General features: G+C 39.7%; 1 protein-coding gene and 1 long non-coding RNA gene across 8 annotated transcripts in view; one reads left to right on the top strand and one right to left on the bottom strand.

Annotated features, from left to right (window-relative positions):
* The window catches only part of DOP1B (DOP1 leucine zipper like protein B), an 87,729-nt gene that overhangs the window by 60,813 nt on the left and 11,205 nt on the right, over positions 1–15,711 (top strand). For 5 of the 7 annotated variants that reach the window (XM_073361204.1, XM_073361214.1, XM_073361195.1 and 2 more), the window contains 9 exons: positions 717–842; positions 2,277–2,411; positions 4,205–4,260; positions 5,148–5,252; positions 5,344–5,410; positions 7,873–8,017; positions 12,153–12,235; positions 14,429–14,538; positions 15,508–15,654. In XM_073361204.1, coding sequence (XP_073217305.1) covers positions 717–842; positions 2,277–2,411; positions 4,205–4,260; positions 5,148–5,252; positions 5,344–5,410; positions 7,873–8,017; positions 12,153–12,235; positions 14,429–14,538; positions 15,508–15,654 — 974 coding nt within the window. The other 2 variants (XM_073361239.1, XM_073361247.1) reach the window with 2 other exon arrangements.
* Positions 8,914–12,460, bottom strand: LOC140917809 (uncharacterized). The gene is made up of 3 exons (XR_012161006.1): positions 12,409–12,460; positions 11,456–11,541; positions 8,914–10,075 (listed from the first exon to the last, which is right to left on the bottom strand). It is a non-coding gene; the product is annotated as an uncharacterized lncRNA (long non-coding RNA).

The raw sequence follows: 15,711 nt of genomic DNA, 5'->3' as shown, positions 1-15,711 counted from the left end.
TATAACCTTTTGATTCTTACAGGAAGAAGGCAGCAAAGAGTCCATTGAAGCAAATGAGAAAATGTAAAATTAGTGTTCCAGTTGTCCTCTAAACATAGTACTTACAGTTTCCTAAAAAATACTACTTAAAATGTATATTCTCTCTCTTCTTGGAATAGCCTTTCATTTCTCTGCCAAGCTGGCCCTGCCACTCTTCTCATGTCCTTCAAATCCTTTCTTCCCTCCTTGAAAACTCACTTTTCCATTAATTCTTACATTGCCCTCTTCACTAACTTCCTCATCCCATCCTCCTTTACTAAATTGTCATCCAATTCTCTACTCTTTCTAAAATATTTTATATATTTGTCATTCTATGTATACTACTAGTTTCCTCCTCCTCCTCCTCCCCCCATTTTACAGACATTGATTAATAATGAGGAAGTACTGTGTATGAAAAATGATTGGGCAGAGAATATGCATGATGAAAAATAGATTTTTGTTTTTGTTAGCTTTCCAGGATTTGAGATCACACCTTTTTAATAACGGAGGAGAATGAATCCATGAGAAATAATCTAAATTAACCTGAATCAAAAGTGTACAGTACTATTCTTTAATGATAGTATAACTTCTGAATCCCACATAAAAAAGCCACAGAATCTCCAAATGAACAATGAAGATCAGTCTTGAACGTTTTTGACAATGTTTAGCAATAACATATTAATCTCTTTTTTTTATAGACAATAAAAAATAAAATTTTAGATTTCTTGAATCCGCTGACGCCACACCTTGGAGTCCAGTTAATATCAGCAGTAGCAGCAGTGTGGAACAACAAAAAAGCTCATAAGAATCAAAGTAAAATAAAGGTGAAGTTAAAGAAATGTTAATTCATATGATAGTTTCTTTTCTAATGAAAAGACAGAGGTTTTGTTCCTAGGTTCACTGCAAAGACCCACGTTTTGTTTTATTTTGGTTTTGTTGTACAAGTGACAAAAACAATCCATTAGATAAGAATTTGAATTCAATATAATGGTTAAAATTTAAAACGTGAAGACTCTAAGTAAATGGAACAAATATAAACAAATAGGAAAAATAAAGATTTTAATTTGCGTGTTGAAGAAAAATACTGAAAGAAGAAAGTATTTTACTTAAAGAATCAAGAGACCATTTGTCTGGGGCATGACTTCTGTAACACAACCTGAAGACTTCTGTAACACAACCTGAAGAATTTCTTTCCCATGACAAAAATAATCTTACTGGCTTCCCCTTTTCTGGAAAAAGATATTTTATTTTTTATAAAATAGTAGAACTTATTTACTTTGGTCAATACTTGGTGTTGGAAATGAAAATAGAAAAGTGAGTTAAATACCATTTTTTTTTTAATTTATGTGCAAACTGAAACAGGACTCTCATTCTGCACATTATTACAATTTATTTTAAAATCTTATCTCAGATTTAAATAGCTGTCCGGAGAGTGACCTTTCTCTTTTGTGACTACTTTCAAGGTTTAAAAATTTGCATTCATTCCACGCTGCAACAAAAACACAACGTCGCAAACATTTTTGCAAAATGGAATTTGCAAAATAGCTGTATTCAGATTGAAAAGCTCAGCTTTTCAGTTTGTTCTGTCTCTCTGGTCAGACTTGAACAAAGGAATCGCAAAATCCTTTCCAGGAGACATGTAATTGAAAATATAAATCTCCATGAAATGTTTTGGCTTTGAAACAGCATGTTTTGACTAAATTTCATTTAGATGAAAATGTTCTGACCAGCTTTAGAAACAACTGCAAAGGAAAAGTTCTTGGATACCAAGGTGGTGATCTCCACTTTCATGCATAGATGCAAAGAACAATTATCAGTAAGCACTATGTGCTGTGCCAAGCCAAGTCCAGCACTTTAATACCAAGCTATTTTGAGTTGTTGAAGCCCAGACAACTCCAGTTTTCCTCCATTGCTGTCCAAGGCTCCAGGTTAGAAACCTTTCCAGAGGAGGAAAGTTAGAGGTAGCTCCTTCTGGAGCCAAACATGGTTACTAAGTACAAGCCCTCTTCCTAATCTGCCTTAGTCGGAATGCATTGTCTCATTATGCACCCAGCCTACCAGGGCAGGTCAGAAAGAGAGAGAGAATGAGACCCAAACTCTGATCCCCTTGGGGGTCCTTTTATGATAACTTGTTGCGTAGTTCCTAAATCACCTATTTGAGTTTCATATGCATGTTTGCATGTGGTTAGTAGTGTGAAATGCTGTTTTCCTCCATCGTTCCCTGGTACATTGAACTTAATTATGTTTGTGTCATTTAGATTCTTCCAGTGGCAAGTGCATCTCAGCTTATTCTTGTGGACTTAGTGTGTGCACTTAACACTCTGAAGACTGACACTATATTACAGCTGGTAAAAGAAGTTGTCAAGAAACCATCCCAAATCAAAGGCGAAGAGGTAACTGCTAAAATAATACTCAGCTTTACTAGGTCTTCATTCTTCCAAGGTGTCCCTGAAAAACATCTCTGCTAACCTTATTAGATGGGAAAGAGGTTTTCAACATTCATTATTTTTTTGTTACTGGTAATTATTATTAGAATTTGTTTCCTCATCATATTCTGTACCTGATTAAAGGTGTACTCAATGTGTATACAGTTTCTGATTTTCATTTTACAAGAGTAGTCGTTAGTTGTTTTTGTGTTACTTTGGCAGCACAAAGCTGAGGTAAAGCCAGCGTAACAGACTTCTTGTGCATTCTCCCAGCATAGAGGAATCTCCAGATTTCATAAGGCGAGTATAGTGGTTCTAGCCCCCTTGCTTTCAGCAAAGGGGGCATGGGCAGAGACCCATTCTGTTTGTCTGATCACTAGCTGCTGTAACAGCCTGGGGGTGGGGGGATTGTTTCCTGTCATTGCAACTTACAGCAGTCCTGACGCTGCACTAAGGCCTTTCCAGTGTAAAAAACACCTTGACCCCACTCCATCCTGGGGTACAGACGGGCAACTCACAGGGATCTGGCTCCATCTATTTTAAATTCATAGTTCAGATTATGAAAAATGAAATAACTCTTAAGTATCTAACTTATTTTTTTCCATTTTATCCTATTGTATTTCTTGCATTTCACTCTGCTTGGATAATTTAAATATTAAGTTTCCCTTCAAGATTATCAGACATTTGCCAAGCACTTTGAGAAAGAAAAGAGCTATATCAGAACTAAGTATTTTGGTTAGTAGCTTCACTTTCTGGTTCTCATGGACTACAATGCTGATCTATCTAGGCTCCAAACACTTCTGGAGAATGTTTAAATCTAAATAAAATCTAACTTTTCATTGAAATCTTAACAAACATGAAAATATTTCTCTTCATATTAGGTTTGGTCAATCCTCTCTAATTTGGGGCCTAACCTATGTCCCAGTACTCTTGAGCCATTGAAACATTGGAGCAAGCATTAGAAACAGCATTTACAAAGCAGACACCAAAATTCCTCAGGTTTTTATGATGAGCCAATGTTTCCCTTCAAATTGAGTAACTTGCATAAAATAAACACCTAGAAACTGTAAATATGTGTGTATTAAGGTACAGTTGTGTGTATATGTCTGTAATTCAGCATAACAGAAATGGATAGTTAACATTGGTACAATCATCCTGCCTATCAAACAGAAAACAAGCTTTAAACAAAATCTAATCCTAGTGAGTGTTTTAAAACTCATTATGTAGTAATTTCATTAGTAAAACTTTTTGAGGGCCTTCCTTTTTATTAAATAAGACTGTTAAAATTGTAAGTGGAACTTAAGAGACCTTTGTCATCTGGTCTGGTTATCCAGGAAATGTAGGTTTCAGAGCTTTTTACAAAACTTCACTTCCCAGGTTCATGATAGCAGTTTGGCATAACAATGACTTCCAATGATTCTAGTTAGTGAGGTTGCTTCTGTGGTGATTCTGCTGTTTAACAAAGCCTGCCTTGTTACCATGCAGAGAGGTACATTTATAAGTATTTCTAGAGCTTTGGAAAAACGTATCTGGTGGACAGAAAGGATGTGTCTTTTTTTATTCCAGACTTCCCTAGCAAAAGTTCTGAACTACCTACTATATCTACACAGACAAGGCACAGCCTATCAGTCTAAGACTGGGAGACAGATTGCTCTCAGGGGGAAAAAAAAAACAAGTCTCCCATTAAACATTGAGTCCTCTAACAGCTTAAATTTCATTTTGTTATAAAGCAAGAACATAATTCCTTGTTTTATTTTCAGAAATCTTCTCTAGTGGATATCCCAGTGCTGAGATTCAGCTACGCTTTCATTCAAAGGTAAGTAGGTTGTTACATAAAGTGATTTGCATTTAGCTACAAATGCTATTCCAGCAACTAACAGCTAGCATTATTACTTTAGCTTTACTTTGACTTTCATATCTGCTTGCCACAGGAAACCTCTACATCATCAGTGCTTACTGAAGCAGAACTGGACAACCACTACATTGTCAAATGACAGACATACGATTACTGTGTGGTGTGGTGTTCTGTGATTGCATTGATGTATTGGTGTTTGTGTCATTGTGACAGTGTCGTTGTGTACTGACACAACAGCATGCTGTAACCTTCTCAAACGGTTGTCAGGACATTATGCTGAAATGTTTGTATTACCTTTCTCCAGCTCTGACACTGTTCCCAGCTGCTGGAAGAGTGTATGAAGGATACTTCTCCTTAATCTCCCTTCCAGGCTTTCTTAGGGAGGGCTCCTTGTGTTTCCAATTTATACTCTGCATTCATCATATTAGACAGCATGGGGGTGATCAAAACTCTTCTTAGCATACATTGCTGTGTATGCATGGAATACCTTAGGATATTTGTCTGCAAAGCCTTCTCCTCATTATATCATTCCTGGAGACCCTCCTCTTTCACAGCACTGGCATATTCCATATGCTCCAAGCCTAGCTTTAGTTTGCAGGACAACCTGAGTTAATTCCGCGTACTGTTTTGACTTTGATATCCAATCACAGTAGTGTGTTGATGCAATATAAGTGTCATCATGTATTGACAGGATGGTATGGTACGTAGACAAATACTGTGGATAGTAGTTAATTAGACTTGGGGAGAACTAGAAGACTAAAGTTGGTGGGAAGCTCCCAGAGCCAGCACTATCTGCATCTGTGGCTGGTGTATTGTTTGACATCAGACTTGCATGTTGTTTTTGGCAGACTTCCTGTGTCAGCCCTGCAGGAGAACTTTCAGTCATTGTTAGGAGTGCTGAAGGAATCTGTGCAACTGAACTTGGCTCCACCTGGATATTTCCTGCTTCTGAGGTATAGCACAAACAAGGTGGTTTGGTTTGATTTGATAGATTGAGTAGTACTGTCCATATTACTAATTTGGGATGAATTATTTTTCCTACAGTACTCTAAATGACTGTGTGACCAGAACTCCTAACCTGGAAAATAAAAAAGACCAAAAAGACCTGCAGGTACTGTATATGCACACTTTTAGTTCACAGATCTGGCACTGCACTCTTCATTATAAACAGAGATTAGCCCAAACCAAACTCCATGTCTGAACATCCACATACTCTGAGAAAGTTTAGGTATGGTGCAAGCCGGTAAGTAAATGTGTGAGAATTCATAAAACATAATCTTCTAGCTAACAAAACAATATTGTATATTTTTGATAAAGTTCTAACATGGCTCAGGATACTGATTGGCCAGTGCTGTATTCAGATTGGGTGTCTTTTGTGATGTCATCCTCTAGATTTAAATTCATAACACAAATATGATGTCATCAGATCCCTTCATTTGCATTATCATTGAAATTTTCAAAACCAACTAGGAGAATTAGGTGCACTATTCCCATTGAAGTCAATGGGAGCTGTATAGCTATGTCCCCTAGTTGGCTTTGGCAATCTCAACAACTGTTTATCCATTCACCTATTATGGAAATGAGATGAGGATTAGAGATGGATTCTTTTCTCCAACTGTTTCTGCTTTTGCCAAGCTAGCTCAAGCACCACAGACTTGTCACGATCATCTTTGGCTCTGAATTTAAGATGAAGTGTTGAAAAGTGAATCTTCTAATAGCTGTGATTGTGGTGCTTGTGCTCCCCAGCAGATATGGTAGAGATGTGAGTGACTTCCTCCACTTCTACTCCATAAACTGGCCAGCAAGATAATTGTGTAGCGAATGCCTAGCTTCTTACAGCATTACCAAGGAGTGATCTGATTTCTCTGGCAACCTTGGAAGGGAAACCTGAAGTTTCCGAACCAGAGTCTCCATCCTACAGTGAATAACTCCGTTGCTCAAACATGAGTCTGGAAGTAGGGTTTGGCCCAACCCTACAATGGGAAGACTTAAATATGGCCAGATGAATTCCCAAAAAATAAAACGACACTGTTAAATCACTCAATTAAAAGTAACCAACACCCCATCTAATTTAATAACACATGGAAGCCCTGTAGCTGAAGGGAAAGGAAAAAAGCAGACAGGTTTTCAGACCATACAGTTCAGAGCCTAAAGAACAATAGAGGGTACTGGTACAATTTTTTTTGAAAATCTGAAGAATAAATTCAGAATGTACAAGTCTTTGAGAGAGGACTGCTTATTAATGCAGTATAATGAAAACTTTGCAATCTTCATTTGAACCCACTGGATGACTGCTCCACTAGAACTGAAAAATATCTTGATCAGATAAATTCTGTGGCCCTCCAAGGGGACAAAGTTAAGAAACCTCAGGGGACAAAAACTTTTCCTTTAAAATATAGTAACTTGGCAGGTAAAAGACTGGAAATCTGGAGAATCAGGTAAGAGTCCATACTGTGAACAATTAGGGAAATACGCAGTGAGTTGAAACCTTTGAATTTATCAGTTATCGTAAGAATGAATCCCAAATATGTTTCAAATTTGTGACCTAAAAAAGTATATGAGGGAAAATGTTGTGAGAGACATTTTGGGATTCTTTGGGGTTCAACCCTCCTGCTCACCAATGGGGTGTGTGGACCCTGATTATCTCATTAACAACAGTACTATTGTATTCCTATTGGATGCTCCGGTTGTGCACTCTTATCCTGATGGCCAGAGAAGCAGTGGGAGATAAGATCCATAAAGAATAAACTAATCATCTAGCCTGGCTCAAGCTAGAAAAAAGAAACTTGTCAGGGGGCGTAATGGTAACAATAGGTGTCCCAATCAAACTGAAAATACAACAGAGTCTGCAACAAGACCCATGGCTTCTGTGACACAGATTCTACTAAACTGCTGATGTAAATTATTACAATTTAAAATGCCCAGAAGGCAAATGAGGAAGTGGAAAGAATGAAGACATTCTAAACAGACTTGTTCTGGTGTGTGCTCAGTGTATGCCAATCTACACAGGAAGTGAAAAACTGAAATGGGTTGCTTGTTTCTCCATTTTTTAATCTTTGATTCTGCTATTCTCTTGCCAGTGCTTAACTTTTATACCACAGTTGAAGAGCATGTTTGTCAAAAGGGAAAAATTCCCCCTTCCCGTTATGATTATAAGGATAGTCATCAAGAGTAGATTAATTATAGTGTGACATATTTTTTGCTATCATAGATTAATTTTCTTGTATATTAATGTTTAGCCCAGATATGAGCATACGTGCATACACATGTGCATAATGACCTTTACATGGAAAGGTAAGATTAAGACCTGTACGTGAATCTACTCTAATCCAAAGCTTTTCATTCTTTTTCATTGTTCATGCCTATTACCAAATGAAATGAGTGACACTTTACTACCTGCAGAGTGCTGATAAATGTTTCTCTGCTCTGTTTGTTGTTACTCACCTCCATATACTTATAGATATGGTACCAGGTACAAAACACTGCCAGTTTCCAAATAAAACAAAAGCTTCCTTGTCTGGCCAGGTCGCAATAGCTTTCATCTGATACAGTGTTGTATTGATTACTTTTCAGGAGGTGACCCAAAAAATCTTGGAAGCTGTGGGGAATGTTGCTGGTTCCTCCCTGGAACAGACTAGCTGGCTGAGCAGGAACCTGGAGGTGAAAGCCCAGCCTCAGATCTCTTTAGTTGAATCCAGTGCTGAAGATGACTTGTATGGTAAGGTTCTTTCTTAAGGATCCAGTGTCACTTCTGACCTTCTTGCCACTTTTCTCTACCATTTACAAATGAGCTATTTGGTGTAGAGATTAATAGGGTATAACTGTAATATTTCTGGCAAATTCCTTTTTAAAGAACTATACAGTTTTAGTTTTTTCTTAAATGAAAGCTAAACTTTAGAAATCCAGGAAATTCTACATTCTTCTTCAAATGCTGGTCCCTATGGGTACTCACTGTGGTTGCACGCCCACTTGAGGCTGGAAAACTCTTCCATAGTAGTGTTCATTGGTCCGTGCCGGCACCCTACTCCTCCTCATACTCCGAACCAAAGGCATAAAGGGTGTCACAGAGCCACCGCCTTTCCAGTTCCTTTTTGCTCTTCATGGTCTGGAACAGAACCTTTCTGTGTCAGTAGCCTTTGTAGCACTCCCACTTGAACTTTGTAAATAGTGTGTAAACAGTTTTATCTTTAGCTAGTTAGCTGTTAGTTAATTTAGTTAGCTAGTTCAGGGGTTCAAGGGGTCCCCCCTTGTTCCCTATTGTTCAGGGCACGCAGTATGCCCAAGATTCCAGGCTTCAGGTCTTGTCTGCCTGTTCCTGGGTCTTCCCAGTTAACAACTCCCACGAGAGCTGGTACTTACCTTGGGGAATCCCCTGTTCCCTCAAAATGTGACATCCGCCATTCCTTTCTCCCTTCTATCAGACAGTCGCTGGAGTTTAGGCTCCATAAGCATGTAATGAAGCTGTCATGGGGCCCCAATATGGTCCTGGGCTCTCCCGCTCCCCATCTCACTGACTTGAACCTCTGTGTAGTGCCTCTCTGGCACTGGTGCCCTCTAGATCGGAATCCTCCAGCAAGTTGGTAGAGCGAGTGAGTTTGTTTGTTACAGTATACCACCACAACACAATTTAAGCATAAATTCCTTTATTAAATCCAGAGGTCAAATGATATTTATATAGCTGTTCCAAATGGGTCTTGAATGCCTAAGCAGTTATCACATTTATACAATAACATGTAGTTATATGTATTGATCAGATACTTACAACAGAGCTAGCCCCAGGATGCTCAATCCCATGTTGGCTGGCTCCAACTGGACAGGCAGGTGTTATGCATATAAGAAGCACACAGGATCTTTTTCAGAGGAGAAGGCAATATGCCGCATTTAGTGGAAATACAACAATTAGCATATGCATTCGATCTCTCTCTCACTCACACACTCACTCACACACAATCGCACCAGTTGATGTTATAGTTACCAGTCTAGAGTCTGGATCAATCTAGTGGCCAGCTAGGTTGATCATGGGTATGGAGGAGCTGGGTTCCGTCAGTCGCAACACGATGCTCTGGGGAAGTCTTGGCAGGACGAACCCAAAGTTTCATGGTAAGGCCCCCCATTTATATAGTGATTTTCCTTCTTTGGGACCAATGGGTTTTGCACCATCATGCTGTACTCAATTGTCGTTTGAGTGCTTGTTTTCTTAAATTGTCTTTCTCATTCTTTATCTTGTTCTTTCATTAAGTCTCTCAGGGAGTTATCCCATGCTGGTTTTGATCACAGCTATCTTGTCCCTTTTGGTAGATGCCTGTCTCATCTTTAGAGTGGTCAATCTGTCCTCCTCTGACATTTCAATAGGGATGTGTTGCAATCTCCTGGCGCCCTTACGTCTGTCCTCGATTCCTCCCTAGACCATCTGGTCCAGTGATGGCCTTCACACTTATCTTCTAACACACACATTCCTCATTCACACACAAAACAGGATTGATTTATACAGAGCATTTGAACTCAAACTGCAAATAGCAAATTACCAGGAATTAATGTCCAAATATGACATTATTAATTACAATATACTGTCGTAATTTGCTAATAAGATACTACAGGAACATAGGCCCCAATTCCAGGCCATCCTGGACAAAGGGCAACTGGTTGCCAGATTGTCCATTCAAGCATCACTCGATGCAGAGGATGTGGCTTCCCGTTCCATGGTAACCTTGGTAGTTATGAGCCAGGCTTCTTGGTTGCAATCCTTGGGTTTCCCCATGGTGATTCGGGTAACAACCTGCTTAGCAAGAAAACAGACAAGTCACTTCACTCTCACATAACCCTTCGCTCCTGGCACTCCACAGGAAATATTCTAAGCCCCCTCTTCATAAGGTATCACCCTGCCCTTCAGCCTTTCTGTCATCAAAGGGCCTATGAGCCCCCTCAGAAGTGCCAGAGGATACAGCAAAGCAGACATGCCACACTACTGCCACCCCCTCTTCAGACTAACCTGCATACCAAGAAGGCATTTTGATGGGATGCTCGAGCACCACCAGCCAGTGTCCGCATAGCCAGTTCATCCCACCTATTTCAGTGGCTGCCTGGCCCATTTCCTCCTGATGCATGAGCATATCACACTGGACAAATGGGTCTTGGCCATAAGCTCAACTGGCTACATGATAGAATTCCTTTCTGCCCCTTCTCCAAAACCCCTCTCCCTGTCTCTCTTCAGGGACTTCTCTCATGAGAGGATTCTCATACAGGGGGTGAACTTCTTAATCCAGGTAAGGGTAATAGATCCCATACCCTCTTAACATAGGGGGAAGGGCTTTTACTTCAGATACTTTCTCATCCCCCTCCCAACCCCACCCATCCTGGACCTCAGACAGTTAAATGTCATCATATGATGTTCAAGATTCAGTTCACCTTGGTCTCCATAATCCCTTCCCTGAACAAAGGCAAGTGGTTTGCGGCCCTCTGTTTTGAAGGATGCCTGTTTTCATATAGACATACACCCTGCACTTTGTGGTGGGCCTCTAGAACATTTCCAATACAAAGTGCTACTCTGCAACACCGAGAGTTTTCACAAAGGTACTGTCATGGTGGCAGCATACCTGCATCAACAAGATACCCCAGTAGGTTCCTACCTAGAGCATTGGCTGCTCATGGGATGGTCCTATCAGGAAGTGCAGGCTGCAGTCACCACTTTCACTCTTTGGGACTTCAAGTAAAATCCAGAAAAGTCCCTTTTAACCCCCACACATGCTATATAATTATTGGATTGAATCTGAATTCATCTCCGTTGCCAAGAGGTATGAAGGAAGAAGCAGTCTTCCCAAAGGCTCTATAAATGGATTTCAGGCTGCATCCCTCCTTCAGACTGTCACGGCTCGCTCACCTGGAGCTCAGGCTACCTTGGTGGCTTCCTTTCTGGAATTCCCCTCTCGGTGATTTGTAGAGCAGCAGATTAGGCATTCACTTCTTCTTTTTTTCCCCTTTTACTAGGCATTATGCCCTGGTTCAAGCTTCTTTCAAGGAAACTTCTTTTGGTTCAGTGATCTCACAATCTGTGGTGCAGAACACTTCTTGCATCCTCCGCCTTGATGAGCATTGCTTTGGAATCACCCACTGTGAATACCCATAGGGACCAGCACTTGAAGAAAGGAGCATTACTTACCTTATAATCACTGAAGTTCTTTGAGATGTGTGGTCCCTGTGGGTAGTCCACAGTCTGCCCTCCTTTCCTTGTGCTTGGACCTTCACCTGATTCGCAGTAGGGTAGGAAATGGAGAGATACAGGTCAGTACATGTTGCCTTTTATACCCTTGATTCATAAATCCATTCAAATCATCTGTGAAAAATATGCCCCGTTTTGACTAAGGAACGTTGCTGAATAAGTGTTTTCTAGTAAATTTTTCATTTTTCCTAAGGTCTTTGCTAAATGTAAAGCATTCAGATAGAGGCTGCAGAATTTTCAAATCATCAATACTTGTATAATGCACATGTGTAATGTGACCAGTAGTGCATTGGCTGTCTCCAATAATCATTTACTCTTCTTTTTCAAATCCTGTAACTTAAAGATCTGAGGATAGAAGCTTGTATCCACAGACATGCTAGCTCTGTTAACACCTGTTTATTGGAAACTGGCCTATGTTTATGGCTTTAAGGAAGTTTAAAATGATATAATGTATAATCCCTGTAAGATCAAGGGTGGGCATGTATATAAGGAGCTGGCAGGGTTCCCAGCAATACTTCACTGCAACTCACTATGCAAGTTATAACCCAGATGGAAACCAAACAAATCCTGAAACTTATAGGTTTGCCACAATAAGTTCTGCTTCAAAATGCAAATCAAACATTTTTGTCTTTTTCAGATGCTTCACTCATACCATCTTCAATGGTGTCCGCCTCTGCTCCCTCAATATACAGTGTTCAAGCTCTCTCTCTCCTTGCAGAAGTAAGATATAAAGTTCCTACACATCTCTTTAAGTAGGACAAAATTGTAAGAGGAATTAGATTTGTATCACTGATCAACAAGACTCAAATCAAGCTCAATCAATTTATTAATCAAAGACTACATCTAAGATTAATCAGGACTATACAGAACACAAGCAAAGATTGATACTTTACCCTTCCTGGGGACAGCTTTGCAGATTTGGTCCCAGTTTGTTGCAATTCAGTGGGGTTTTTATACCCTGGCTGTTTATGTACTTATACAGTTTATGGTTTCCTATGTAACACTTTCTAAACAGTTACTTCACTTTGCCCTTTGCAGTTCGTTACATACATACATTATCTAATCATAACCACAAATTTGACAGTAAGGTAACATTTCCTGTACACAAGCAAGATGATTCATGTCCCCTATATGTTCTGTTCTATACTCAATACAGAGCTCACTTATGAGTAATTTTCCATTATTTTTCACGATAATGTATGCAAAGGTTCATGCTTAGTACTGAATTCATTTCCTCCAGTTATGTTTGTTTACCCATTTATCCTTTTCTCTTGGTCTTGGTTACAGTTTCATAACCTGTTATTCAAGCACTGAAACCAAGCATATTTGCTGCATTTGCTAGCACATATGCAGTTAAAAGTGCCTTCTGCAGCTGTAAAAATAGATACATTTCCATTGCTTTTAGAGCACACCTTATGTACTTTTAATACGCTCAAAGTTAGGTTTACCTTTTAGTTCCCTGAACAGAGCTGGGAGTCCTAGGCCTATATGACAACCGTCCCATAGCATTACTTCGTAAAGCTTTATGGGAGTCAGGCATATGAGCTAACAAGATAGATGCTTGCCATTCTTCTTTATATAGTGGTTAACAATTGATACAGCTAAACTAAGGTGTGGGGTTTATTCTGGGGTATGATAGTGAAGGTGAGACCGTTTTCCTTTTTGACTTTTTCTGAAGTTTAACCTTCCTCCCTCTCCAAAAGTCTCTATTGCAGCTTAATATGATAGGACATTCCAGGATACAATCCAGACCAGTGAGGTGCTGTCATCCCTTCTCCGCAAACTTGGGTGCCTCACAATGCTTTTGCTGCTATAGCTCCCACCTGGGCTACTCACAAACAGCCTTGCAACATGCAGACAACACCCGGAGTATCTGTGTCTCGCCGCAGCCTGTCAGCCACACATCAGTCACACTCTGGCTTCCACAAGCCTTGGTTACCACTTGCAGGATGACCCAACCACACTTCCAGTCCTGTATTTTCCACAAAAAATTGTGTTCTGCAGAGCCCACTGCTGGTAGTGCATATATATTAGGTCCATTGTCCCTTGAAGGGAATTAATATGTAACAGTCTGCTACCCTAAATGGAGTTACCTGCACAATCAACAATCCTGGATTAGTTTTAATTAAAGAATAAAACAAGTTTATTTACCTACAAAGAGAGAGGTTTTAAGTGAGTACAAGTATAATGCATTAAAGTCAGAAATAGTTAAACAGAAATAAAGATAACTCTTCCTAGTCTTAAAACTTAGCAGACTAGACTTGGTTCAAGATAAAATTCTTACCACGTGCTCCCAGTAACATTGCTGACCAAGTTCCCAGTTGAGGATCCGGCCCCAAAGTCCAAAGACTGTTTCTTTTGTCATCTTAGGTGAAAGAAAGACAGGTGGATAGCAAGAGAACTTGGGGTGTTTTTGCCCCCTCACTTTTGTAGTCCAGTCACCCTTTGAAATGCATTTTCCTGAGAGTTATACCCAGATAACGTTCCTTCAGGCTGTGTGGACAAAGACCAGGAGTCTGGTGGTGAAAGAGACATACTGTTGTTTGCTAAGACGCAAATCTGTCTGTTCCTGCCCCCTTCCTTGCCCATGAGTACCCACTTGATAGGTGATTGCCCAGGAGCTTTGGTTACACCTGTCTAGAGGTGTCAGCTTTTCCTGTGTCTTTGAGAAACAGGTTTACTCACTCCCCAGACTTGTCTGATAAACACACTTCAGTCATGATTTCATCTTACATTCATAACTTTATATATAATGTTAGTACATTCATTTCACCCTGATGTTACTGACCATATAATTATTAGTTTTTAAATAATACCTCACAAGGCATATTTTGTACAAAATTATTGTAAGGGTGTGTAGGATGTGAATACAGGGGTGCATTTGGTCACATGTGGGATTTGGGTTTTCTGAAGGTTCTTGCTTCTCTCCTGGACATGGTTTACCGTAGTGATGAAAAAGAGAAAGCTGTGCCATTAATTTCACGCCTGCTGTATTATGTATTTCCATATCTACGCAATCACAGGTAATAGCGCTTGCTGTACATATTTATATTTTCTTTAAATCATGCTAAATGTTAATCTGATCTTCAAGGCATGTTGTAAGGCTCAACTTTATTTCCCATGCATTTATGAGATGGGGGCATAAGGGAAACTATAATGGGTGGGGACTTGTTTGGGGTGAAAGCGGATTTGATGTGGGTTGCCTTAAATTAAGGATGTATCTTTAACATATGTGAAGGGTACTTGCAGTATATAAATAAGGTGTGTGCCCTTTTTAGCATTTTTAGGACTCTGAATAAATAAAGGTAACTTTTTTAACATAAAGTATAACACAGTTTAATCATGATTATCACAAAACACAGGCGATCGGGTAAACGTTCATAACAATTTTTGCAAGGCTACTCAGTTGGTAGTCTTAGTGGATCTATGCCCTTGCCCATGCAGGAATCCCTTCTGTAGTTTAGTTGTTGGTCATCAGCCAATAGCAGGATGGCACACACCTTCTGTTTTGTTTAGGCGTGCACTTTCCTAATGATTAGATCTTTTCTAACTGCTAATAATACCAAACCCCTTCTCTGAGTAGAATCTGTAGGCATGGCCTAAGTGCCCTGCGCAACTGTCACAGTGACTCTGTTGTAACCAGGGCAGTAGTGGGGTACTAATGCTATTGTTTAAGTCTGTAAACTCTGTCCTTCAGTTTAGAGTAAGGACTAGAAACTTCAGTAATCTTAAATTTTGCAGAAGATGGCAGGCCATCTGAAAAGAGCTGAGATAGCATTTTGCCATGTAATGGTTAATTCCAATTCATCTGTATAATTGAAGAGACATTCATTTCCTCAGTCCTCAGGGAAAATAAACCCTCTTCTATATCTAGCAAACAGAATTTGGAGTAAATTATTACTGTCAGGACTAGGCTTGGAGTTCTGGGGAGAAAGGCACTCATTTGGTGGGCATGTCTGTCATGAATATTAATATTTGAAGTTTATTTGCAGTGCCTACAACACCCCTAGCTTCCGTGCTGGTGCTCGGTTGCTCAGCTCCCTAAGTGGATATGCCTACACTAAACGAGCCTGGAAAAAAGAAGTTCTGGAGTTATTTGTGGACCCCGCTTTCTTCCAAATGGACACTTCATGCATTCAGTAAGAAATGGAATTGTGGTCATCTGTAATTCAGTTGGAAATTTCCAAAAATATTAA

This window comes from Lepidochelys kempii, chromosome 1 (assembly GCF_965140265.1).
Source record: "Lepidochelys kempii isolate rLepKem1 chromosome 1, rLepKem1.hap2, whole genome shotgun sequence".
In the NCBI taxonomy this organism is placed as follows: domain Eukaryota; kingdom Metazoa; phylum Chordata; order Testudines; family Cheloniidae; genus Lepidochelys; species Lepidochelys kempii.
Note: the sequence above shows the minus strand (reverse complement) of the source record. Positions and strands in the feature narration are given on the sequence as shown.